The sequence below is a fragment of the Podarcis filfolensis genome (genome assembly GCF_964270895.1).
Source record: "Podarcis filfolensis genome assembly, chromosome: 2".
Classification (NCBI taxonomy): Eukaryota; Metazoa; Chordata; class Lepidosauria; order Squamata; family Lacertidae; genus Podarcis; species Podarcis filfolensis.
Genome location: NC_139605.1, coordinates 14,997,718 through 15,024,761, shown reverse-complemented (window position 1 = coordinate 15,024,761; position 27,044 = coordinate 14,997,718). Strand labels below are relative to the sequence as shown.

Below are 27,044 nucleotides of genomic sequence, written 5' to 3'. Positions count from 1 at the left end.
CTGTCAAGCCACAAACGTTGATCATCCAGGTTGCTCTGGCTTAGTTGAAAAATGTGGTTTCTCTTTGAAAGTTAGTGGCCTCTCCCACCAGTTGTAGGACTTGCCACAGATCAGCCTGGCCTCATTTTTTGGGCGGGGGGCAACATCCTGTTAGGAGCAACAAGCAGGGGCAGTGGGGCAGATCATCCTTTCCCAGTAAACAGGCGCTTCTTGTTTTCTCAGAGCCAAAGACTCAATTGAAGAGGAGGAAAACAAAGATGACAAGAATGCAGCTGAAGAGAAAGATCAGAAGGCTGATGAAGAACAGGGTGAAAGTAGTGAAAGTAGTGAAGAGAAGGAGGAACATTCTAGAGACGATGAGAAAAATGTGGTTCCAGTGTTTCCATCTCTCAAGAAATTCAAAGTGGCATTGGATTTTGAAGCTTGGGGGAAACTGTTGCAAGGTTTCGAACCCACGGAAGAGAACTGATCTCACTCTGCATTCTCACACTGTACAGAGTGTAAGTTTTCTCACTCTGCCTTTACACATTATACTCAGAGGGAGGGAGCTGTACCATACTGCATAGGGCAGCATAAGGGAGAGGGTGTCCCAGCTGTGTATTTAGAGGGGGAAAGACTTTTGTGTGGTTTTTAAATATAATTTTTATTAGTCTTCCATTTAATAATATATAATCACATCATTGCTATCCACTTTACCTCTCCAGCTCTTTTGAGCCTATAGACTTCCTTCCCTCCCAGCTCACAGCTTTCAAAGTAAACCTTTATATCACTACATTTTATACATTTCCCAGTTCTGATTAGCTCATTACAAAAGTCACTGAAATTTATGTTAAAATAAAAAGGGAGAAAATTCTTCACTACGAGTCTTCAGACAACCCTGCTAGTGATGTTAATCGCTTACAGTAATTTTTCAGATATCGTATAAATGTACTCCCGTCCTTTTGGAATACTTGATCTTGCTGGTTTCAGATTCTTCCTGTCAGCTTTGCCAATTCCACAAAGTCCATCATCTGCCACTCTTCTTTTGTTGGCAGTACTTGTTGTTTCCATTTTGGGGCTAAGAGAATTCTTGCCGCTGTTGTTGCGTACATAAACAGTCTTTCATCTTCCTTTGGTATCTCTCTTCACCCACTGTACCAGAAAATAAAACTTTTGAACTCTCATTCTTGGTCTGGTTATATGTCCATATATTCCCTTGCAAAAAGAAAAAGAAGACCACAAGCTGTTTCTTGGGGCTTTCCACCTTGGCGCACACACCACAGGGCTGTTGTTTAAAATTCACAAACCAGTTCCGATCCCCAAACCAGGGCCTAACATGCACACATGTGTAACCCTGCTGATACCGCTGCTGTAAACTGTTTATAGTGATTTAATTTTCAGTATTAAGCACTACTGTATCCAAATGGATTTGGGATAGACAAAAGAAAGCACCAGGGCTTTCTTTTCCCCCAGGGGGAACTCACAGGAACTCAGTCCCGACACCTCTCAGGTGGGCGCCATTACCATTCTGAGAGAACGAGGGAGGTATTCTTGGTGAGTTGCGGCACCTCTTTTTCTAGAAAAAAATAGCACTGCACAGCATGTAGTTAAACTAACAGAGTTCCTGATGGGCCACCCATGTGGATGGCTTTAAAAGAAGAGTAGGTGGACTCATTGGAAAAAGAGGGCTATCAATGGCTACAGGTAACGACAACTGTGTTTTTTCTTCAGTGCTGGAGGCAGTACGCCTCTGAACGCCAGCTGCCAGGAAACACAAGTGTAACTTAAGCAATAACAGGCAATAAGGAGAATAAGCCACAATGTGTTAGTGTTTAAAGTCTCGCTCCTTTCCTTTGTTATTTTAGCTTTAGGTTTTTTGGTTTGGGTTTTTTTGGGAGGGGTATTAATATTTTATTTAAAAGATTTCAATTAAAAAGCAATAAAGTGATGCAAAGGAAAAAGAAAAGAATAATGAAAAGGCCCAGGAAATTGTAGGGAAAAGGGCCAATATATGAAAATATACAACATACACAAAATATTTTAGCCTTGGGGACCTTGCCTTATTTGAGAAAAATGATCTCTACGAAATGGTCAGCCGGCTCACTGGTCGGAGCAATGGAATGTTGCCAAATGCAAACGGAGACAGGGCTCCTGCGCCTTTAAAAGTTCCCTCGAAGAAGGAATTTCATACGCTTCACCTGCTGGGCTGGTGGAAGGGGCTATTAATTAGGAGCACAAGGGGCCTTTGCTTCAGCTGGTCGTGCGCGCTCTTGGCTGCTCCTGTTCTCTTGCGTTTTTGCGCTCCCCGCACCTCTTTCCGGAGAAAGAAGAATCGAAAGACTGCGGATCCACTGAGCCGGCGTCGGGCGGGGAGAAGCGCTTCAAAGCAAGGCGCTGCGCGGGTGGGCGCACCTCTTCTTCCCGTTTGAAAGGGCGAGGGGCGCTCGCAGCCGGTCCCCGTCCAGTAGCTGCTCCCGGGGACCATGGCGTCCAACCTGGCTGAGGACCTGCTGTGCCCGATCTGCCTCTCCGTCTTTCAGGAGCCCCACCTGCTGGGCTGCGGCCACAGCTTCTGCCTGTTGTGCATCAAAAGCTGCGTCCCCGTCGGGCAGGGCGCGGGGAGCTGCCCGGAGTGCCGCCGCCCCTTCGGGCCGCAGGAGCTGGCGTCCAACGTGGCCCAGAAAGCCCACCGTCTGGAGCTCGACGGCGAGCCGCTGCCCGCAGCCGCCCGCGACTTCTGCGAGGAGCACGAGGAGCCGCTGGAGCTCTTCTGTCGGCAGCATGGCATCCCCATCTGCGTGATCTGCCGGGATCTGCCATGCCACCGGGACCACGAGTTCCTGCCGATCAAAAATGCTGTGAAGGAGGCGCAGGTCAGTGGCAAGGCTTCTGCGTATTTTGCCGTCGAATACGCGCAGGTAGTCGACGCCAAGGCTTCTTTCTCTGTTCGGAGCCCGGGAACCGGCTGTAGCAGTGGTGACACGCGGGTCGGGTTCAGACGTGCGGTCCAATCCCGTGCGTGCCTTCTCCACCCCCTCACAGAAGTCGGCTTCGCCCTTAAGAGAAAATATTATGAAAATGATATACAGGTGGTACATGACCCCAGTCAAGCTTGCAAAAATATATCATTTGCCTGATAATAAATGTTGGAAATGTAAAGAAAATGAAGGTACATTTTTTCACCTTTGGTGGACGTGCCCTAGGATTAAGGCTTTCTGGGAAATGATTTATAATGAATTGAAAAAGGTATTTAAATATACCTTCCTGAAGAAACCAGAGGCCTTTCTCCTGGGCATGGTCGGTCAATTGGTGTCGAAAAAGGACAGAACTTTCTTTATGTATGCCACAACAGTAGCAAGAATACTCATCGCAAAGTATTGGAAGACGCAAGATCTACCCACTCTGGAAGAATGGCAAACCAAGTTGATTGACTTTATGGGACTGGCAGAAATGACTGGCAGAATCCGTGACCAGGGAGAAGAGTCGGCAGAAGAAGAATGGAAGAAGTTCAAGGACTATTTACAAAAATATTGCAATATTAATGAATGTTGAATGATGCAGGATTGAAATTAATTGGTTTCTAGCTGTAATGGTAATAAGATTATGAAAAAATGGTCCCTTTTTCTTGGTAAATAACCAAGAGCTTAATATATATTATAAGAGGATGGTTAGAAAATAAGGGGTTTAATTGTAATGTTGGGAGATAAGGATTTGCTGGATAAACAATTCGAACTGGAATACAAGAAGGGGAGGTATGAGGAGGTCAGTGAAAGATGTTACTTAAAAATAAGTTTTGAACGTTATGGGTTTTTTTTTACTATTTTTATTTTTAACTTTAACTTGTTTGTAAAAAATGGAAAATCTTAATAAAATATCTTATAAAAAAAAACAGAAGTCGGCTTCGCTTGGGTTAAATAGGGATTACTTCCCAGGTTGCTGCTGCTTTCTTGGCGATCACTCATGTCTTCCATGAACACGGTCTTAACAATGACTGTGGAGGCCAATTCTGGATCCACACGTCCTTCCACAGTGGGGACCTTGGTTTCCTAGTGGGAGTTGATCACGATGTGGATTTGCCAAGAGTGCCTTCCTCCTAGCACGTTTCTCCCTTGCGTCCTGAGTTCGAGTGTCTTCAAAGTCCATGACACCTTTGGTAAAGGCTGTTCTCCAACTGGAGTGCTCGCAGGCCAGTGTTTCCCAGGTGTCAGTGTTTATCCTACATTTTTAAAGATTTGCCTTGCTATAGTCTTTAAACCTCTTTTGTTGACCACCAGCATTACGCTTCCGTTTTTAAAATGAAGGCACTGCCCCAAGGGGGATTTTGCAACACCAAGGAAAACGTCACAAAAACCTTGTACAAACTTTCCAGTTCTGCACACCTCTCTTATATCAGGACAAGAAGTTAAAAAATGGGAGAGGGGAAGGTTGGCTGGTGGTAAAACCATCTGGTCAGAGGCTAATAGTGGGGTGTGGGAAAATGCAATAGGATATGTTATTTTTATTTAATTTTGTTTCTCACCTGCGCTTCATCAACAAGGTGAATTTAAAAACTGGTTTTTGTGTGTGTGTTTATGCTCTTTTAAATGTGGCATCCATTATGTCACACGCAGCACAGCACCTATTTGTGACTGGCCCCCGACCTGCATAACTTTCTCAAAATTCCAGGTTTGCCCAGTGTACCAGATGGACTAGCAACCCCTGCTGGAACATCTCTCGCTTCTTTTCCCCATAGTCCAACGCTCCTGTTAAACTAATTTACCCCTCCATTATACTCTTCTAGCCCTATATTTCTGGCCAACCTAGCAGTTCGAAAGCATGCCAAAAAGTGCAAGTAGATAAATAGTTACGGCTCCAGCGGGAAAGTAAATGGCATTTCCGTGCGCTGCTCTGGTTTCACCAGAAGCGGCTTAGTCAAGCTGGCCACATGACCCGGGAAAAAACCGTCTGCGGACAATGCTGGCTCCCTCAGGCTGTAAAGCGAGACTCTGTAAACCCCAGAGTCGTCTGCGACTGGACTTAACTGTCAGGGGTCCTTTACCTTTTCATTTTTGTTTAGTCGTTTAGTCGTGTCCGACTCTTCGTGACCCCATGGACCAGAGCACGCCAGACACTCCTGTCTTCCCCTGCCTCCCGCAGTTTGGTCAAACTCATGCTGGTAGCTTCGAGAACACTATCCAATCATCTCATCCTCTGTCGTCCCCTTCTCCTTGTGCCCTCCATCTTTCCCAACATCAGGGTCTTTTCCAGGGAGTCTTCTCTTCTCATGAGGTGGCCACAGTATTGGAGCCTCAGATTCAGGATCTGTCCTTCCAGTGAGCACTCAGGGCTGATTTCCTTAAGAATGGAGAGGTTTGATCTTCTTTCAGTCCATGGGACTCTCAAGAGTCTCTTCCAGCACCATAATTCAAAAGCATCAATTCTTCGGCAATCAGCCTTCTTCATGGTCCAGCTCTTACTTCCATACATCACTACTGGGAAGACCATAGTTTTAACTATACGGACCTTTGTCGGCAAGGTGATGTCTCTGCTTTTTAAGATGCTGTCTAGGTTTGTCATTGCTTTTCTCCCAAGAAGCAGGCGTCTTTTAATTTCATGACTGCTGTCATCATCTGCAGTGATCATGGAGGCCAAGAAAGTAAAATCTCTCACTGTCTCCATTTTGCGGAAAAAATCCCTGCGTCCAGTCACGCTTCCCTGCGTAGCTCTGCTTGGGAGCTGACCTGGCAGGAGAGCAGAGTAGCAGCGGTAGAAGCAAGCAGCCTTGTGTGCTCAATAACTCAGGCAGACACTCGGTTTCCTCCTTATCTTACATGTAGCTTTAATCTCGTACAGATCAACAAATCGTTAATCTCCCGGTGACATACAGCTCATCTTCCCGAGCTTCGCAAACTGCGTCTCTCTCTCTCTGTCTCTCTCAGAGATACTGACCACTCCCAGTGTTCTAAACACGCCTCTGAAGAATGTGAGGCGTCACTCAGAACTTCTTAACCCTGTAAGTTCTGACTCTCTCAACACCCCCTCTCGCATCACATTCTGAGAGGACTTGTGAGCACACCTTTACAGACCTCTGTGTGTCCCACACCTTCCCACCTGCCTGTTGAGTCTCCTCACAAATCTCTGGTTCGCACTGTGCGAGACCAACCCACGCATTTGTGGCTTGAAACCTCTCAGATGGAATTCCCTTTGTTGCCCGTGAAGACCGCCTGGGCACAAACTGGGGTTCTTCTCCTGACCCACTGGGGCCAGCAAGTGCGTCTTCTTCATCAGACTCCCCCTCTGACTTGACCCGTCTGTGAGCTTTCTCCATCACTCTAACAGGAGATGAGGGCTCACTCTTGGACACTCCTTTCACAACCTGTGGAGACGCCTCCCCCTGGTGCTGATCCTGATCATCGACCAGATCACCATTACCTGGCTCTCCCTCCTGCTCAGATTCGGATTCAGACAGACAATCTGAGACAATGTCATGGCTGACTTTGCGCCTTGAACTATTTCCCTGCTGCTCTTTGAACTCAGCATGCTTACTGACCAGAAGCTTGGTCTGATCACCTTCTGGGTATGCAAATCTCCACCCCTTTGTCGCGGGTTCATACCCACAGAAGATCATTTCCTGGTATCTTGGACCACCCTCTTCCTGCAACCACTTTGGTACAGGCACCATGGCCCTGCAACCAAACGAACGGAAGAAATGCACCTGTGGCTTCTGTCCGTTGAGCAAGAAATATGGGGTGTCACCTACCACTGCATTGTAGCACCTGTTCATCGTGAAATTGGCCGTTTTTACTGCCTCCCCCCAGAAACTGTGAGGCAACCCAGAGTCACTCAACAGGACTTCTGAAACTTGAATCAGAGCCTTACTCCTCAGCTCTGCCACGCCACTCTCCTGAGGCGAAGTCACCTTGTGACGTATCCCCCTCTGGCGAAAGAAACTCTTTAGAGCAGATCCAGTGAACTCTGAACCACGGTCAAACTGGAAACCTTGCACCTTGGTGGAGAATCTCTGTTCCACCGCCGCAACCCAATCTTTGATCAGTTGCGTTGCTTCCTCCTGCGATTGCAGCGTACAAGCCCAGGAGTTCCTGGTATAATCATCAATCAAAATCAGCAGATGCCTGGCTTTGCCCAGACTTGGCTGAGGAATAGGCCCAAACAGGTCTGCGTGCACAAGCTCAAAAGGCTTTGTGGTCACCCTCTCCATCCTGGGATAACTGCATCCCTTGCTCTTGGCTTTTCTACAAGCCCTGCAATTTAGGGTTGCACCACATTCTCTTACCTTGCACCCTTTGGTGCATTCTGATAACATCTGCAAGTCATCACAAGACCCATGTGCAATCCTCTTGTGCCACACGCATGTACATGAAACATGAGTGTTCCCCACTCCCTCCTTCAGAGGTGATTCCAGAACAAAGAGGTTGTTCTGATTTTTCTCAACACGTACCAGTTGCTTCCCCCCTCTGGAAATTGTACAAACATTGTTCTCAAAACAAACCATGTACCCCTCCTGTAAAAGACATGGTACAGACAAAAGACAACAATTCAGTCCCGGCGTCACGTAGACTTCCAGCTGCGCCTGTAGGAAAGAAAAATAAACATTCCCAGACTTGTTTACAAGCCTTTGTGACCCGTCAGCAAAACACACTGTTTTCTCAGCTGAAACAGCTCTGCAGTTTTTTAACTGGATATCATGTGACTCAGGCACGAGATGTCTATTTGCAGCAGAGTCAATGACCCAACGTAACACATTGTCTTTCGTTGCCTTTGCAACAGAGTTCCTTCTGCCCCCCTCCTTAGGGCCTTTGCAGGCGTCTTTCAAAACAGCCATAGACGCAAACATCTGATAAGCTCCTCCTTCCCCTTCTGGCCGACCCTGGGACTTTCCACGCTGGCCTCTTCTCCCGGGCTGGTTCCCATGGGAAATGTCCTTGGGACCTTCCTGCCCTTTGTCTCGCTGTGGACAGCTTCGGCGCAGGTGCTCCGGAGAACCGCAAACAAAACAGCGACGAATGGAAAACTTTTCAAACTTGAAAAGGGACTGCAGTGCCCCCCCACTCTTGCCAACAGCTCTCCTTGAGGCTTCTCTGCATTGAGGCTTGGGGACGTGGCCTTTGGCTTCCAGCTCTGTGGTTTCTCTGCAAACCTTCTCCAGCTCCTGCCAAACAGCCTTGGCACTCTCAAGACCCTTGGACTGGCCTTTCTGGCCTGCACCCCCATTCCTGGGTGCATAGCCTCCAGAGGAACAGCTTGCCACTGCTTTCCTCTTCCCAGCTTCCAGCAGCTTTCCAGCACACGGCTGCCCATCACATTGGCGTGTCAAAGCATCGCAGCAGCTTCCTGACACGGCTCTAGCCCACTTTGGGCTTCCAGGGCGTCCCACAGCCCCTCCTGGACTCTCCGGGCGTTCCCCAGCTTCTGTGCAGCTCTTGGCCCCCTCTGGGCGTCCCTCAGGCTGGCTTCTAGCCCCCTCTGGTGTGGCTCCCACTTTCTTCAGTGCCTGCCAACCGACCCAGGGCTCCTTCCCGTCTGCCTCTTCAAAAAGGACTGCACAAGACTCATGGCTGTCTGCCATCTTCTCCCCCGGGGCCCAGCTTACTTACGACCAGCAGCAGCTTCTCCCGGCACCCGGTACAGCACAGCTCCTCCCAGCGAGCTCCAGCTGGCTTGCTTTGCTCTCAGCGTCTCGGCTTGCTTCACAGCGTCAGCTGACACCCATAACCTTTGCGGAAAAAATCCCTGCGTCCAGTCACGCTTCCCTGCGTAGCTCTGCTTGGGAGCTGACCTGGCAGGAGAGCAGAGTAGCAGCGGTAGAAGCAAGCAGCCTTGTGTGCTCAATAACTCAGGCAGACACTCGGTTTCCTCCTTATCTTACATGTAGCTTTAATCTCGTACAGATCAACAAATCGTTAATCTCCCGGTGACATACAGCTCATCTTCCCGAGCTTCGCAAACTGCGTCTCTCTCTCTCTGTCTCTCTCAGAGATACTGACCACTCCCAGTGTTCTAAACACGCCTCTGAAGAATGTGAGGCGTCACTCAGAACTTCTTAACCCTGTAAGTTCTGACTCTCTCAACATCCATTTCTTCCCCTTCTATTTGCCAGGAGGTGATGGGACCAGTGGCCATGATCTTAGTTTTTTTGATGTTGAGCTTCAGACCATATTTTGCACTCACCTCTTTCACCCTCATTAAAAGGTTCTTTAATTCCTCCTCACTTTCTGCCATCAAGGTTGTGTCATCTGCATATCTGAGGTTGTTGATATTTCTTCCGGCAATCTTAATTCCGGCTAGGGATTCATCCAGCCCAGCCTTTCGCATGATGAATTCTGCATATAAGTTAAATAAGCAAGGATACAATATACAGCCTTGTCATACTCATTTTTAGCCCTGTAATATACCTTTTTAGCTGTATTATATTACTATTTTCATTTATATACCACTTGGTATTTTAAGAGATCTTAAAGCAATTTACAATATAAAAATGTGTGTGTGTACATGCACATTTCCATTGTACATTTTAAAAACGGATTTCATAAATCGGAAGGTATTTGCTGCACGGCTGTTGTTGTTTTTCTCTTTAAGATTAAAAAAATCTCTCCTTGCTTCTTCGGTTTTGCTACCACTTGCAGAATTGCACTAAAGACACCTTGGGTCACATTTCCAGAGAGTTTGAGGCTCTCCACCAGATCTTGCATGAGAAGGAAGAAAGGTTTAAGAACAGAGTCCAGAAGATAAGCAAGATAAGCAAGAAGAACCTGAAGGATTAAAGCAGCATTAGAAACCACAGACCATGTGGCCTTCCTGAAGGTAAGAGCAGATTTTTATGAATGGTTTACCTTAAAAGACTGGATGAGATTTTCAGAGCCAGGGAAGAGCATGGAATCCATTGGGTTCCACAAGTAGGTTAAGTGGTTTCTTTGGGCATGAGCTGACATGGGGAAAGTGGGTGAGGGGAACATACCGTATTTACTCGAGTCTAACGCACCATCAAATCTAATGCACACCTCAATTTTCAAAACCTTGAAACAAAACAAAAAAAGCATTTTATGGCAAATGTAAATGCTCCATCGAATCTAACACACACCTTAATTTTCACAACGTAGTTGGGCCCAAAAAAGGTGAGCATTAGATTCGAGTGAATACGGTAGTTTGGCCAGATAATGATAGCTAGCTCTAAGCAATACGGCTAGACTAGATCTGATTTAATATGGCTGCCAATTTGCTTTCCTCATCACTCTTAACCATGGGTAGGCAAACTAAGGCCCGAGGGCCAGATCTGGCCCAATCACCTTTGAAATCCGGCCCATGGACGGTCCAGGAATCAGTGTGTTTTTACATAAGTAGAATGTGTGCTTTTATTTAAAATGCATCTCTGGGTTATTTGTGGGGCATAGGAATTCACCCCCCCCAAAAAAAAAAAATAGTCTGCCCCCCGCAAGGTCTGAGGGACAGTGCTGATAAAGTTTGCTGACCCCTGCTCTTAATTCACATATTTGGTTGTTATCAAGCCCTAAGGCTGAGCTTTCCAAACTTTTCCTGTTGGTGACACACTTTTTAGACATGCGACAAAGTAATTTAGTTTTACTAGCAAATTGGAGGTTAAACTAACCCCTTTCCAGCCCTGGGAGGAGTATGGGGAGCGTTCAAGGAACACACCTACACATTGCAACTGACACACTCACGTGTCGCAACACACAGTTTGGAAAGCTCTGCTCTAAGGTTCTTTATATGTGCACAATATATAGAATTGTAGAGTTGGAAGGAACTGTGAGGATCATCTAGTCCAGGGGTCAGCAAACTTTTTCAGCAGGGGGCCGGTCCACTGTCCCTCAGACCTTGTGGGGGGCTGGACTATATTTTTTGGGGGGGGATGAACGAATTCCTATGCCCCACAAATACCCAGAGATGCATTTTAAATAAAAGGACACATTCTACTCATGTAAAAACATGCTGATTTCCGACCGTCCACGGGCTGGATTTAGAAGGCGATTGGGCCGAATCCGGCCCCCGGGCCTTAGTTTGCCTACCCGTGATCTAGTCCAACGCCCTGCAATGTAGGGATATTCAGCTGTCCCTTACGGGCATCGAACCTGCAACCTTGCCATTATCAGCACCACGCTCTAACCAACTGAGCTATCAATCTGGCCCAGGGTTATCTCGGGCAGGGGGTGGGGATGGAATACTGTAACCCAGCCTTTCCCAACTTTTGGGCCTCAACACAACATTTGGATACTACATTTGAGACATAGAGCATTGATTAAAATGAACAGTAAGCTTAAAAAAGACCAAAAACAGATTCAGCTACATGTCAATGCCACACGTATCTGGGTAGGCCTGCATAAACAAAAATCTTTTTATTGAGCTCCAAAAGAAGTACAATGAAGGCGCCTCCATCACTGATTTCTTAATACGTGGCACCTGTAACAAGGCCAGTTCCATCTGCCTCGGGCAGCCTAGCCAATGACTAGGGATGATGGGAGTTGTAGTCCAACAGTGTTTGAGGATACCAGTCTTCTCATATAGTATGTATGAGCAATAAGCTTTTTTTTACAGGCGGTCACAGGACGCGGATGGCGCTGTGGTCTAAACCACAGAGCCTAGGGCTTGCCGATCAGAAGGTCGGCGGTTCAAATCCCCGTGACGGGGTGAGCTCCCGTTGCTCGGTCCCTGCTCCTGCCAACCTAGCAGTTCAAAAGCACGTCAAAGTGCAAGTAGATAAATAGGTACCGCTGTGGCGGGAAGGTAAACGGCGTTTCCGTGCGCTGCTCTGGTTCACCAGAAGCGGCTTAGTCATGCTGGCCAATAAAGCGAGATGAGCGCTGCAACCCCAGAGTCGGTCATGACTGGACCTAATGGTCAGGGGTCCCTTTACCTTTACTTTTACAGGCCGCCACAAGACTTTTTTTTTTGCCTGTATCATTTTACACATGCTTGTATTTTTCTTTTGTGTATAGTTGCCCCTTGGGTGTTCCTTTGTAGACACTTGATAAAGAATTCTAATTATTACTATTGCCTTGCTTATTTTGTTTGTACAAATATTTATACCGTTCGACATATAAAGTACTGGAGCGGCGAACACCTCAGGACCTGAAAGCATATGTATGTAATCTAATACAGAAAAACAGTAGAAGTATCTTCAGGAATGTGGAGAAATTGACTTTGGTTTGACCTGGCTGGACTTTCATCCTTGAGCTCTGGTGTTGTGAGGGGAGCGCTGTTAATTCTTCCATGTTTTGAGGGGGCGGTGAAGAGAGGAAGAGCTCATTGACTACATCTCAATTGTTCTCTTTCATGCAGGGCTTCAAGCAACTGATGTACGAGTAAGTTCATGAATTCATATTTCACCCCTGTGCAATAACGTCTTCAGAAAATGTCTCTTCCCACGAGACCCTTGGTTTGAACCCCTTTAGTCCCTTACCCAAAGAAGCCAGATTTAGACCACCAGCCTTCCCATTCGGCCCCTCACAAACCACGTCCGCCTGCCCCACACCTGACAACAAATAATAATATAATATATATAATATTTGTTAATTTATATACCCTGCCCATCTGGCTGGGTCTCCCCAGCAACACTTGGGCGGCCTACAACATATAAAACCCAACAAAACGTCAAGCCATTAGAAAACAATATATCCTATACCAAACCGATAAATCGATAAAAAAACCAGTAATAGCAACAATAAGAAACAGTTTACAGTTAATACCCAAATTAAAGTGACCGCCAAGCCCAACTAAACATTGTAACCAACACCAACCCAACAAAAATGAAATGGAGGAATCAAAATTAGACCCGTTTAAAATATTTTAGCCAGTTGCCCCAACCCAAGAGTTGTTCCAGCATCGTCCCAGAAGCCTCTTTTAGCTATTCAGGGTGGGTGTGGACCCTGCCCCCTAGGCCAGGTGGAAATGGGCCGCAAGTCTTCCCTCCATCGCTCGCGGCAGCAGCAATCAAATGTGACATCCAGCAAGGGGCAGCAAGAGACAAGGCTGGATCCTATGGCCGTTAAGCAGGATTTGAACTCGCTGCTCCTTCTCTGAAGTGCAGGGAGTTCAATCCTGAGGACCAAGTTTGACAGGTGTGCAGGACCACTCACCTGCTAATCACATGGTTAATTACCTGACATCCGATGGTTGACTGGTGGGTGGTCTCACCTTCCCGTTAGATTTGGCCTGCAGGGTTTGTGGGAAGACAAAAGATTTGGCCTCCAGCCGAAAAGGTTCTTTTCCCCATCGCTGCTCTGGACAGATGTATGATAAAACTCCAGATTTCCTAGAAAGTAATGTTGACAAGTGCACTTTTTTGTGCATTTTCTCCTTGACTAGATTGTGCCTTTGGATTCCTCCTACCTGACCCCCAGCAATGTCCATTAACACTTTTTGTCTGAAAAGCACCAGCTACGGTGCAAATTGCCCTTCTTTATCGAAAGTTGAAACTCTTCATAATTTCCACTCCCTCCATTTTTGGAGAGAGCCGGTAACATGTGTTTTATTCTACTAAATGAATAATGTGATGATTTAATTACTATTAGATCTTTATCACACCCTTCCCCTGCCCCTTTATTGTGGCCTTCCTCCCAAATATTCTCAGGGTAGAAGAAATCTGCCCAAAAATAATAATAATGAGGGGAACAGACCTGTAACAGAGCTGTGCGACAGTGGAACAGTTTCCCTCGGGAGATTGTGGACTCTCCTTCCTTGGAGGTTTTTAAGCAGAGGCGGGATGGCCATCTTGTCAGGGTCCCTTCTAGCTCCACAATTCTATGATTCTACCTTACCAGGGAGGGCTTTTAGTAAGCATTGGACCACTACTAAAAAGGCCCTGTTGTGGGTTTGTGCCAGCCGGGCAGCATCGCCACCAGCAAGGAAGCCGATCGACCCTTCCTTAACCATGGTTTGTTTAGCCAACCCGCCAAACTATATAAAGTCAGGGAAACAAAACAATCGGGCAAGGTGTGCCTCCGTGAGCAAAATACTCAAGCTGATGTCATTTGGGGGCTACTTTGGCTTCTTACTGAAAGGCCTGCAATGTTTTGACCCTTCCTGATGCGGGTGGTGCTGTGGGTTAAACCACAGAGCCTAGGACTTGCCAATCAGAAGGTCTGCGGTTTGAATCCCCGCGACGGGGTGAGCTCCCATTGCTCGGTCCCTGCTCCTGCTAACCTAGCAGTTTGATAGCACATCAAAGTGCAAGTAGATAAATAGGTACCGCTCCGGCGGGAAGGTAAACGGCATTTCCGTGCGCTGCTCTGGTTTGCCAGAAGCGGCTTAGTCATGCTGGCCACATGACCCGGAAGCTGTACGCCGGCTCCCTCGGCCAATAAAGCGAAATAAGCGCCGCAACCCCAGAGTCGGCCACAACTGGACCTAATGGTCAGGGGTCCCTTTACCTTTACCTTACTGTTGCAGGAATTTATGTATAGGTTGGGGAGGGTTGCCCCTCCAGCAGATATCATGCATATGCAGCCCAGTACCAAAACCAGCACAATCACTTTTGTGGCTTTTGTGATTTGTCCCCACAAAACACTTCATCACAGTTTCTTCCTGTCTATTCAAAGGGCCTTTGCTGCACGATACCAAATGTAACAATTCACTGATAAATGTATCTATGTACTGGCTCACTGGGAAAACTTCAGAAATTCATATAGACATGTGAGCTCAGCTACTTAGCAGCCCCTCTGCCTGATACCTGAATGCCAGACAGGTAGCCATTCCAGAAATAACAAACCCAGATGATGACAAAAGGGTGTGATTAACTTGGCTGGGAAACAGGGAAATGTAAATATCTTTTTTGTTACACTTGATGGGTGTTTGGTGGAGGGCCAGGAGAACCATGGGGCAGGGTCCAGGATGTTCAGATTACTGCCACCAGACCTCCCCTTTCATGATGTATGAGTGATGTAGTTTGGGGGGGGTGTAACATAGGGATTAGCAGCTAATAAAAGTTTGGGTTCTCTTTTGTTCCGGGCTTCCATCTTGTTCCACCTTGTGGCAGGTGGGAGTCCTGTCATGATAGTCTTCAAGAAAGACCAAGCCTACTGGCTGCTGTTTTGCTCTGGTATTCCTGGCTGGTGTCCTTGTTTTTTTGCCCAAGGGAGCCGTCAGATTTCTCCGTTAACACTTCCCAGTAGGCAGCCCAAGGCACTTAGTGGCAAGCGGGGTGTGATCCATGGGGAAAGCCCTCTCTGGCAATCTGGTATACACAGCTGTGTTCTCCTCCCTCAGAACTGCGGTGGGCGAGGACGAGGGAGACAGTGGCGAAGAAGAGGCTGGGCTCGAGGAAGAATGTGACAGCGATGAATGCGAGAACAATGGCACGGAAGATAATTCTGGTTTGTCCTGTGGCATTGCGATGTCAGCGGCTGTAGCCCTTGAGAAATTTGAGGCCTCGCTGGATTTTGATGTGTGGAAGAAAATTTTGCAGTCTATTGGGCCCAGGGACTGATACCCCAACCCTAACCTTTTATACATAGATGGCCTTAGCACGGTTATCTGCTTGGCTTCGAGTGATGGCCTGTAATTGAACTATAGTACTGACAGTGCTCTGATTTTATTATTATTATTCTCTCACCACCCACCCCTTCTCTCTTCCCCATCCCCCTTAATTCCACTAGTGGCACCACTACAGTTTTAATGGAGGGTAATATTTTTGGACGGGCTTTATAATAACAATGTGAGGGAACTGGTAGCTTCTTTTGAGGAAGCTACGCTTGCTGATTTGAAAACACACCCCATATCAGCCTTTGCTGGAATGGTGCCTTTCGGGTGTTTTGGACTACAAATCCCACCAGCCCTAGCCAGCATGTGTTGCCTGGGGCTGATGGGAGTTGTAGTCTAAAACATCCTTTTCCCCCTGAGCAGCAGTGGGGGTGGCCTGGGGGGGAGAGAGTATTGGCAGCTGTGTGGGGAAAGGTGTGGTCTTGCCCAGGGACCCCAGAAGTGGAAGCTGGCACTGCCAGCAGGTATTATTTCATTCATTCTTTGCAAACCCAAACATGGGCATTAGATGGCATACACTTTGGCAGATGTGGAGAACCTTTGGCCCTCCAGATGTTGCTCAGCCTTAACTCCCAGCAGCCTCCTGCTAATATGGTTGGCAACTAGGGATGGTGTGAATTATAGTTCAGAAACCCCAGGGGCCAAATGTTCCCTATCCCTGCTCTATAGTATTTTGTAACGTTAGTTTCATTTTTTTTTTAAAAGATTCCAAAATCTGCATGAAACATTCCGATTTGCAGAATATCACGTTCCTATGACTTGGCCCTCTGAAATGACCTGTATCCTCCACTGATTTGTCTTGTTTGTATGTAATTACTGAATACTTTTTAAAATTGTGATTTATTGAAATGTTGCATTGTTCGCCGATGACGTTGGAAGGAACAGAATATAAATAAATAAATATTTCTCTCCCCCCCCCCCCACTAACCACTCCTCACAAGAAGATCCCAGGATCAGCTTATAGCACAGAAGCACAACACAATTTTAAACAATAGACAACAATTTGCCTCTCCCTAACCCCAAAACGATAATTCGATGCTGGAAGGAGGACACTGATATTGTCAAAGAGCAGAGCCAAGTGGTGTGTCTTCAGCAATGAAACAGAAGCTGTGAGCTGTACTTCTTTGGTTGTGCAAAAAAGGGTCCTTGTAATTTCTGCTTGGCTTCCACATTTTTTGTCCTCATTGGTCCATTTGACCTTAACAACCTTCAAAGCAAATGGTCCTGTCTTTCCCCCTTTTTTCCTTTTTGGCAACTGCCATGGCCAATTTTGGAAAAACCAAAGAAAAACCAAGTGAACTGAACCTTTCCAAAAGGGATATTTTAAAGCCTGTATCTTTGTTAACCCAAAGATTCCTTTTGTAAGGAAACCATGCATTTTAATTTTTAAGTCATCTGGAACCTATTTTCTTCTTTGTTTTACTGCCAGCAGATGGAGCCTTGTTTGCTGTAATTTCTGGAGACTCTGAGTAAAATATTAACTTATATGCCAAACTAAGTGTCTGTGATTTATTCTAGCCTAAGTGTTTTGCCAGGAAGTTTTGTTTCATAGCTGCCTGACAAACGTCCATGGGGAAGACATTTTTATTTCAGCAGGCATTCTGATGTAATGATTAATTTTAACAGATATTATAGCTCGTGTATCTTTTTTATATAACCTTATATTACTGCACTATTAACCCTCAGCTGATTGAAACGTAATGAAGGAGAAGGAATAGCATTGCAGAACCTCAGCTGGCATTAGCTAGTTTCTCTGCAATATGAGTGAGCAAATGATGTCAATTTGGAGGAAAGCCCCAGTGTGCAAATTGCCTCAGTAACAGGCAAGGCTCAAACTGACTTCATGTGAATGACTCACCTCTCGTTTGTTAGGCAAGAGCAACAACATTTCTGCACCTCCTGATAATCATGTGACTTGTGGCCTAAAAGTGTCAGGGTGGTAGACGTCTTACATCAGATAGCTTCTTGCATTGTAGATCTTGAGAAATGGAAATGTTATGACGCAGCTCAACAAGAATAGAAAGTTGTTTTGGGTCTTCTCCTTCACAGCCGGCAGACTAGATTCCGTTCCTCTGGAATTCTGCGCTAAAATTCTGTACTCTTCCAACTGTCTCCCAAGACAGACAGATACCAGCAACAAAGTTCGGGGTCAACCCTCAAAGTCTGGAACTGGAATTTCATTTATAAGTAGGCGATTATAAGCAAAATACCCGCTTCAGCTGTGTACACACCGTATACATTCTATACACATGACTTCCCCCAGAGAATCCTGGGAAATGTAGTTTACCCTCCACAGAGCTATAATTCCCATGAAGGGGAAGTCCCATTGCATTCTCTAACATTGCATCTCATCCGAGACTTCCGGGTTAGCGCGAACGGCTAATGGCGGATTCCCTCCGAGCTCCGGAGGGAATCGGCTCTTCGGGAGCGGGGTCTTGCCGCTGCGGTGACGCGGGGACCCTTAGAAATCACAGGCGGGGAAGCCTGTGAACTTGGTGACTCGGCGGGCACCATTTGCGTCCCCCCCGACCCGTGAAGAAGCCTTTTTAAAGGCTTTGGAACGGGGAGCGGGGTGAGTAGCGCGGTGCTGAGAGTCGACTGCTTCTCCTGGGGAGTGAAGCCGCGAGCCATGGTCGGAGGGCGCTGACTTTTTCCTGTGAACAATCGGACCCTAAAAGTAACAACCCGTGAGTAGTACGGAAATTGGATTTTTTAAGGAAATTTTCTTTGGAATTTGGCACGATCGGGGAAGGCGCAAACAGGAAGTCCGCCTCCCCCCCCCTTGTAAAAGATCTAAAGCAAGGACTAGCTAACTAAAGTCGAGAGAATTGCCTTTTTGATAAAAGATATCAATTTCATGATTTGGCGATACAATAAGTAATTGTGCTGGAGGATAAGAGTTAATTTTGAGAATTGAAGTTCCACCCCCTCCCCCCGGACCCGGGAGTGATTCGTGAGAGAGCCTGCTGAGGAGACATAGAGAAGTTTGACAGCTGTCAAATCTAGCTGTCAAAAAGGAAAAAGAGAACTTTGTTTTTGCTGTCTCTGCTGGATACAGTTGCTGCAAGTTGGTTATATTTTGTTGAAAATAAGTAAGAACTGATACAAATTAACCTGACTTTTGGATTTTAACTGGAAAGAATACCAAGTTACTAAATCCCTCTAGAGGAGGATTTGGGACACTACAAGAATGGCTGGAAAAGGGAAAATCCAGGCTGGGCTGGACAGAATATTTGTTCTCCTGGGAAAGTTACAAGGTCAAATTGAGGTTTTGTCTACAAATGTAACAACCTTGAATTTAAAAGCAAATAACATTACGGAACTTGATAAGGACTTGACTCAGGAAGCCCATGCAGCTGGACAAAAAGAGGACTTTGAGAATCTTGAAAGTGTGGATAAAGAGATATATGTTGTTCCTGAGGAGAAGGAAGGAGGAGCTGTAACTTTGCAAATGACAAAAGAGAGCCAGAGGCCGGATATCATACTCAAAAAGGGAAACAAAAAATCAAACCAAAGGCCGGACAGGATGATCACAAAGGAAAATAAGTACTGGATGATGAAATTCTGGTTTAAATTGGTGAAGGAGGAATGGAGAGATTCCTGTGTGTGGAGACCGGAAGATTTATGGATTACAAATCTGATTAAAGTGGAAGCTGGAGTCTTGGTGACAATTGGACTTTTGGACCTTGCTTTTAAGTATGGAGGCCTGGCTGGAAGAAAATTGGATCTTGTTGAGACAGAGCTCCTCCGAAATTTGGAGTTTAATATTAAGGACTATCAAAACAACCGGCAGAGAGGGACTGAGAGAGAATTAAGAGCCTCGGACGTGAGATCTCCAGGCTGATAGAAGATTAAGACTGGACATTCATTGGGGATCGAACCCGGGAAAGGGGGTGGTGGGGTTTGAGAATCCAAAGGGGTATAACTATGATCTGTTTTATTTTCTTTTTGTTTGGTTAACAATATGAAAATTGGGAAATTCGTGGAATGGAATTAGGGTCGACTTTAGGAAAAAGATTTGTGTATTGAGGTATAAATTTTTGATGTTTATAAGTTAAAATAAGTTAAAGAAAAATGAATTAAATATAAAAAGGTTAAAAATTGGGGATAGGAACTTGTTGAACAAACAACTTGAATTGGAATGCAAGAAGGGGAGGTGTGGGGAAGTCTGGGAAATATGGTAATGAAAATATGAAACTAAAAATTTTAAATTTTTTCCTTTTTATTTTTATTTTTTTTGTATTTTTTGTTCTTTTTAATTTTTTTGCATTGAATTTGAAAAATCCTAATAAACATTTCATTAAAAAAAAACATTGCATCTCATCCATGGTATTCTGCTTAAGAGAATTTTACGTGGTGTTGGTGGAAAACTTTATAACGCATTATTTATATGTTATTGTCTTGTGCCCTGTGCTGCCCTGGACTCCTTTGGGAGGAAGAAAAAGATATAAATTTATTAAATACATAAAGTGTTGATACATTGTTGACTGCCACCTTGCAAGGTAAAGGGACCCCTGACCATTAGGTCTAGTCGTGACCGACTCTGGGGTTGTGGTGCTCATCTCACTTTACTGGCCGAGGGAGCCGGCGTACAGCTTCCGGGTCATGTGGCCAGCATGACTAAGCCGCTTCTGGCGAACCAGAGCAGCGCACGGAAACGCCGTTTACCTTCCTGCCAGAGCGGTACCTATTTATCTACTTGCACTTTGACGTGCTTTCGAACTGCTAGGTTGGCAGGAGCAGGGACCAAGCAACGGGAGCTCACCCCGTCGTGGGGTTTCGAACCGCCGACCTATCGATCGGCAAGTCCTAGGCTCTGTGGTTTAACCCACAGCGCCACCCGCATCCCTAGCCACCTTGCAAGAATTGTTCCTAAATCGGTGTGGGGGTGTGGGTGTAATAATTCAAATAATAAATCAGTATAGCACCACCAGAGGGGGAATTAGGGGAGCGTGACTGGTTTGCCACAATAATGATGTAGAACGGAAGGTGAGAGCTGAGAGGGGGCACCAAATTTTGGCATTGCACAGAGTGCCACTGAAATTTGAAAGTCCGCTACTGGCACTATGGAGGGTTCCTCCAGACAACCTGTTTATTGATCAGGAGATAAAGAAGTATAAACAGTCGTACCAACAGGCTAAAAAACAGTTTCTATCTGTGGGCTGTTAGGCGGCTGAACAGAAGAGTAGGCAGGGAGTGTATTAACAGTTGGAAGGCAACGCCCGGAGAGAAGGAGGAGGAATGCATCTGGAGCAAACAAGATATGCAGGCTTGGCTGATAAGCGAAAAGGAGTGCACTGGCGAAATGTTTTAGCAACACCCAATAAGGCAAATTGGGCAAATTGGGGAATATAATATGATGAGTTACTGGTGGGGGTGGTCGGGAGGTGCTGCAGGGGTATAAATATTGCTTGCTTACGTGTATTAGGGACCGCCAGCCTTTGGAAGCAATTCCGCTGATTGCCTCTGCGCAGATCACAATAAACTTTTTTCTCCGAAGGAACTGAATCCCTGGTGCTTTTTTTTGGCTCCTCTACGTCCTGGGTAAGCGGGCAAATGGATCCCAAGTAATTAAGGCTTCAAGGTTTACATTAAACCATAGTCCATATCAGTACCTTTATGTGGTTCCCTGAACCCCCAGACTTCCCACCACCCCTCCTTTGGCTTCCAAAATTTATCTTCCTTTTTAAACTGCGTCTAATTGCATTTAGCCAAATTATTGTCCTTCATTAGAAGACCAGGCACCGAGAGGATAACAAATTTAATAGAGAACGGCGTAACTTTATAGACTATATTAAAGAACACTGTAAAAATCTAAAAACGTTAACAGGATTGACATAGCACAAAGGATAAAAATGCCAGAGATTCTTTGAATAGGAAAGGTCCAAATGTTAGATCTTTTTTTTATATATAATTTTTTTTTATTGGTTTTTCAACACATATTAAAAGACAATACAACACAATACATAAACAAACAAACAAACATATAAACACGTATAATTTCTTGATCTTTCTTTCTTGAAACCTTCTTTCAGCGACTTCCCCATACCTCCCCTTTCTGCATCCCTGTTTTAAATCATTCCAGCAACCCCTAATTTCAATTTCTTATAGCACCTTCTTTAACTCTTTTTTTTCCCATATCAAATTGTTTGTCACTGCAATTCTATTTTACATTACCCAAGACATTTTAACATTCATTAATTTTACAACAATTCTTAAGATAAACTTTAAATTTCTTCCAATCTTCTTCCACCGTCTCTTTCCCTTGGTCACGGATTCTGCCAGTCATCTCCGCCAGGTCCAAATGTTAGATCAGCAAGTTATATTGGTCCATTGGAAAGATGGATTGGGCTGAAACAACCGCATGTTATTTCTTCACCTGTGCTTCGAAATACCTAGAGGATCAGAGTGTCTCTGAACCATGAAGGGGGCTAGGCGTTGTTTTCTAATGCCAATAATGGGGTTCCAGTTCTCTACTGACAGGAGACCTCTTTGGAGACATGAATCTCCAAAAAGATCGTGCAAGGGAACTGGGTGTGGAGAGTGCAGCTGAATGAGGCACAACTGTGAGCAGCTTGAGGAAGGGATGGAGAAAATTATGACCCCCTGTGAATCTGATTTCTTTGACGGCTCCGCCCTTTCCAGCAATGCAGAAGTGAAACTGAAAGCAGAATCGCTCTGCGCCCTTTTCCTCAAGCGGCGCCTTGCGCAAAAGTACCTTAGGGCCAGCGCGCTCGCAGGCGACGTTCCTGCCGCCCCTGGGATCATGGCTTCCAGCCTGGTGGACGATCTGGTGTGCTCCGTCTGCCTCTCCCTCTTCCGCGATCCCCACGTACTGGATTGCGGCCACAACTTCTGCCTGGATTGCCTGAAGAGCTGCGCCCGCGATGGCTGGGGCAGAGGGATTTGCCCGGAGTGCCGCTGCCCTTTCAAACTGCGGGAGGTCCGGCGCCACAGGGTTCTGGACAACCTCGCGGAAAAAGCGCGCAAGCTGCAGCTGGATGAGGAGCCCCAGGCAAGGGCCAGCTCAGCTGGCTCCTGCGAGGAGCACGAGGAGCCGCTCAAGCTCTTCTGTCGCCAGGATCGCGTCCCCATCTGCGTGATCTGCCGGGATCAGCCCGCGCATCGGGGCCACGAGTTCCTGCCGACCAAAGATGCTGTGAAATGCGCGCAGGTCAGTGGCAAGATTTCTGCTTCGGGGTTGGGTGGGCTGCGGGGAGCCGTGGGTGATCATAATGTGAGGACAGCCTTACAAAACCACAGGCTCGGTTTGACCTCGTTCAGCCCAGGCAGGCAAGGGATGTTGGCTCAGAAAAATCAGACCAGGAATTCACAACCACGCAGGTCTGCTAAGGATTCTAACAGGCTTTGAAAACGTAGTTTTTGTGCTGCTTCAGAGCTGCGACAGCTTCACTGCTGCTTAACTGGATCGTGTTAGGGTAGTCCTTTTTTATATATAAAAAAGGTACATATAAAAAGTACATATAAAAAGTACGTATAAAATAATTTTTATTATAAAAATCCAATATAAGCCACATTTTATCAATACCAAATTACAATTAAAATATCAATCAATTAAAAAGCCAATTACACATTTTACATGGAACCCCCCCCCCCCCGCTAGATTTCAAGGAATGATAGTTTCATTTACAGTCATAGCACAGGTTACAGATGCTTCAGGTTGCATTTTTTCGTCCAGGAACAGGTTACTTCCGGGTTTCGGCAGTCGCGCATGCGCAGGAGGGCTAAATCGCGCTTTGCGCATGCCCAGAAGCACTGGATTGCAACCCGCGCATGCGCAGAAGCGCCGCTGCACGTTGCAAACATGCATCCCACACGGATCACGTTCGCAACCTGAGCGTCCACTGTAATTCTGCTTCATTTCAGTCTTAATCATAATCCTTTATACTGAGGGAAGAATTAAGTAACCCTGCTCTAAGAGGAGGGATGCGGGTGGTGCTGTGGGTTAAACCACAGAGTCTAGGACTTGCTGATCAGAAGGTCGGTGGTTCAAATCCCTGCCACGGGGTCAGCTCCTGTTGCTCGGTCCCTGCTCCTGCCAACCTAGCAGTTCGAAAGCATGTCAAAGTGCAAGTAGATAAATAGGTACTGCTCCAGAGGGAAGGTAAACGGCATTTCCGTGTGGTGCTCTGGTTCACCAGAAGCGGCTTAGTCATGCTGGCCACATGACCTGGAAGCTGTACGCCGGCTCCCTCGGCCAATAAAGTGAGATGAGCGCCACAACCCCAGAGTCGGCACGAATGGACCTAATGGTCAGGGATCCTTTACCTTTACTGCTCTAAGAAGAGCAGAAGATATTGTAAGAGCCACCCCAACTCATGATGGGTGAGTCACCAGGGTTGGGCTAACTCAAGTTACCAGAATAGTGCAGTAATTAGGAACTGAGGACTGAAGAAAATCTGCTTGCCTCAGCAGTCCTTGACACCAAAGAGCAGTCTGAACATCTGCAGGCTGAAGCCACAAGACAACGCCTTCTTGCCTCATCAGAAATTGCAGAAGTCAGCAGAAAGGGAAGGGAGACTGTCGTCTGCTAGCATGCAAAATTGTGTGATCACACTCTGCACATGCTCTGGTGCCATGGAGGTTTGTTTGTGACATGGTATCAAAAGCAGCTCCAATCTGAGTTCAGGGCCCAGCCTTTGAGAGTTATCTCGCTGAAGCCAGCTGCGCAGCTTAATAAAACAAGACTTTTCTCAAAGAACCCGTGTCTGCCTCATTGACTGGGGGAAAACCTGCAACAATGCAACAGCTACAACGCTTTTAACTTCCATTCATATTAATACATTTAATAATTTATATTTCTGCAAGTGAAGTTCTGTGTCCTTTATTATTCCTGTGCGTGATATTTATTTTAGATTTGTGTTCCTTTGTTTTGTACATATTGTTTCTTGTTTGTCCTTATAAAACTTTATATCCAGCGCTTTTTTTTCCTGGGGGGGGACGCAGGGGTACGCATACCTCTAAACAGTTTGTGAATCTTTGTACTTTTGTCCATTTGCTTTAGTTATTTTCCCCTGATTTGAACTATAAAATGATGATTTTCTTGAGTCAAAATGAGAGTAACCATAAACATTTTTCCAGGGGGAAAAGCACTGATTATACCTTCATTCTCCCTGGTCTCCATCATGCCCTATGGAGCTAAGGTGGTCCTAGCCTTTGCTCCACCTGGCAGAGCTAAGCAGCGGGGAGGGCAGTTCCATCTCGGCACATATTCCTCCTTGCTTCTGAAGCCTTCCTTCCTTCTTAACCTCTGTTGATTTCTCTGCTGCACAGATGGAGCTGAAGCCATACCTAACGCCTCTGAAGGAGCGTCTAAAGGAGGCCAAAGAGGAGAAAATACACCAGAAGGAGGCAATTGGAGAGCTAAAGGTAAAGGAAAAGCAGTAAGGGATTGTGGAACTCCGCTTCCCCACACTTTTTGTGGTTTAAAGAGCATGCATTAATGTCCTTGTTTATAGCCCGCCCTTGAAATCCACTGTTGCCTACAGTAAAGTACAAAATGCATGATAGAACAACTAATGCATTACAATTATTTATTTATTTATTTATTTATACCCTGCCCACTCTGGGCGGCTCCCAACACAGTATTAAAAACACAATAAAACATCAAACATTAAAAACTTCCCTAAACAGGGCTGCCTTCAGATATCTTCTAAAAGTCAGATAGTTGTTTATTTCCTTGACATCTGACGGGAGGGCATTCCACAGGGTGGGCGCCACCACCGAGAAGGCCCTCTGCCTGGTTCCCTGTAGTTCCACTTCTCACAGTGAGCAAACTGCCAGAAGGCCCTCGGCGCTGGACCTCAGTGTCCAGGCTGAACGATGGGGGTGGAGACGCTCCTTCAGGTATACTGCGCCAAGGCTGTTTGGGGCCTTAAAGGTCAGCACCAACACTTTGAATTGTGTTCGGAAATAAGCCAAACACAAACAAACCTGAAATCTGTGAAGACAACCTAAAAATGGTATTGAAAGCATGCAGGTAAAGCAGATCAACATAAGCTTGGCCTGGGAAATTTTTAAAAAGGTCTTCATCTGGCACTGGAAAGACACTGGACTCTAGGTGCCAGGACAAGGCAAGCTTTGGGGGGGAGTCTGTCAAAGCCAGGGCCCCACCACTGAAAAGACCCTGTCCCTGATAATCACAAGGTGCCCTGATCTCAGGCTGTGAAGGTTAAATTTCCATTTTTATGTTTCATAATATCCAGGCACAAGTTCTCCTGAGGAATACCGCCAGATGGGCAGGGTATAAATTATTATTATTATTATTATTATTATTATTATCATTATCATTATCATTATCATTATCATTATCATTATCATTATCATTATTACTTTCCATAGGAACTTTTCTAATTCAAAATCTTCTTGATGGGGCGACGGGACAAATCACCCTTTCGTTATGTTTGATTTTTATTGCCTTGAATGCGTATCTTCTTTGTTTCTCACTAACACTAAAAATGAAATTAATTCGTGTGTGTGTGTGTGTGTGTGTGTGTGTGTGTGTGTGTGTTTTTCTCCCCACCACTTGCAGAGTTGTACTGAAGATATCGTAAAACACATTTCCGAAGGATTTGAATCCCTTCACCAGATCTTGGATGAGAAAGAGAAGGCTATTATGAAGACTGTCCAGGAGAAGAGGAAGAAGAACTTGGAGGAAATGCAAGATGCCTTTTTGAGCCTGAAAAACGACGTTTCTTCCCTGACTGAGATTATTAACAAGGTTAAAGCAGCGTTAGAAAGTACAGACCACTTGGCCTTTCTGAAGGTGAGACCAGCTCTGATCAGAGGCATACCTGCAAAACACCATGCGGTCCAGTGGATGTGTGCGGTGATGTAGGATTGAAAGTTCTTGGCCAAATAACAATATCCGATTCAATATGGCTAGACTAGGTAAAGGGACCCCTGACCATTAGGTCCAGTTGAAGCCGACTCTGGGGTTGCGGCGCTCATCTCGCTTTATTGGCCAAGGGAGCCGGCGTACAGCTTCCAGGTCATGTGGCCAGAATGACTAAGCCGCTTCTGGCGAACCAGAGCAGCACACAGAAACGCTGTTTACCTTCCCGCCAGAGTGGTACCTATTTATCTACTTGCACTTGGACGTGCTTTCGAACTGCTAGGTTGGCAGGAGCAGGGACTGAGCAACGGGAGCTCACCCCGTCGCGGGGATTCGAACCGCAGACCTTCTGATCGGCAAGTCCTAGGCTCTGTGGTTTAACCCACAGCACCACCCGCATCCCTATATGGCTAGATTAGATCTGGTTTAATATGGCTGCAGTTCCCTGAATTCATTGGGAAGAGGGGTTGATTGTTAAACTGCTTTGTGAGGGGAATAGGAGACTCATAACAACTTTTCCAACTTGGGTGTTGGGCTCCATCCACAACAGCACTGTGGGTGGGATTCAATGAATGAGTCCCACTCCTGGTAGCCCGGGATGCAGGTGGCGCACAAGGAAAAAGGGACAGGGAGGGAAGAGGAGAATCAAAAGCAAAATGCAGACGCCTATTTTCGAACGGTTGTTCCTATAATGACCAGCTGGCACAGTTCTGGGGCAGGA

General features: G+C 46.1%; 2 protein-coding genes across 5 annotated transcripts in view; both read left to right on the top strand.

Annotated features, from left to right (window-relative positions):
* Positions 1–27,044, top strand: part of LOC310756952 (nuclear factor 7, brain-like) — a 37,529-nt gene that overhangs the window by 7,043 nt on the left and 3,442 nt on the right. The window contains exon 5 of one of the 4 annotated variants that reach the window (XM_083601934.1): positions 223–1,163. The exons of the other annotated variants lie outside the window; for them this stretch is intronic. Coding sequence (XP_083458060.1) covers positions 223–469 — 247 coding nt within the window. The 3' untranslated portion in view covers positions 470–1,163. Of the gene's footprint in view, positions 1–222; positions 1,164–27,044 lie in introns of those variants that run through there. 4 annotated transcript variants of the gene reach the window in all.
* On the top strand, positions 22,055–26,941 carry LOC310758108 (nuclear factor 7, brain-like; the record flags this gene model as incomplete). Its single annotated transcript, XM_083604045.1, has 4 exons — positions 22,055–22,642; positions 24,763–24,858; positions 26,021–26,379; positions 26,743–26,941. The coding sequence occupies 3 exons, from the start codon at positions 22,055–22,057 to the stop codon at positions 26,324–26,326; spliced, it is 990 nt and encodes a 329-aa protein (XP_083460171.1). The 3' UTR covers positions 26,327–26,379; positions 26,743–26,941.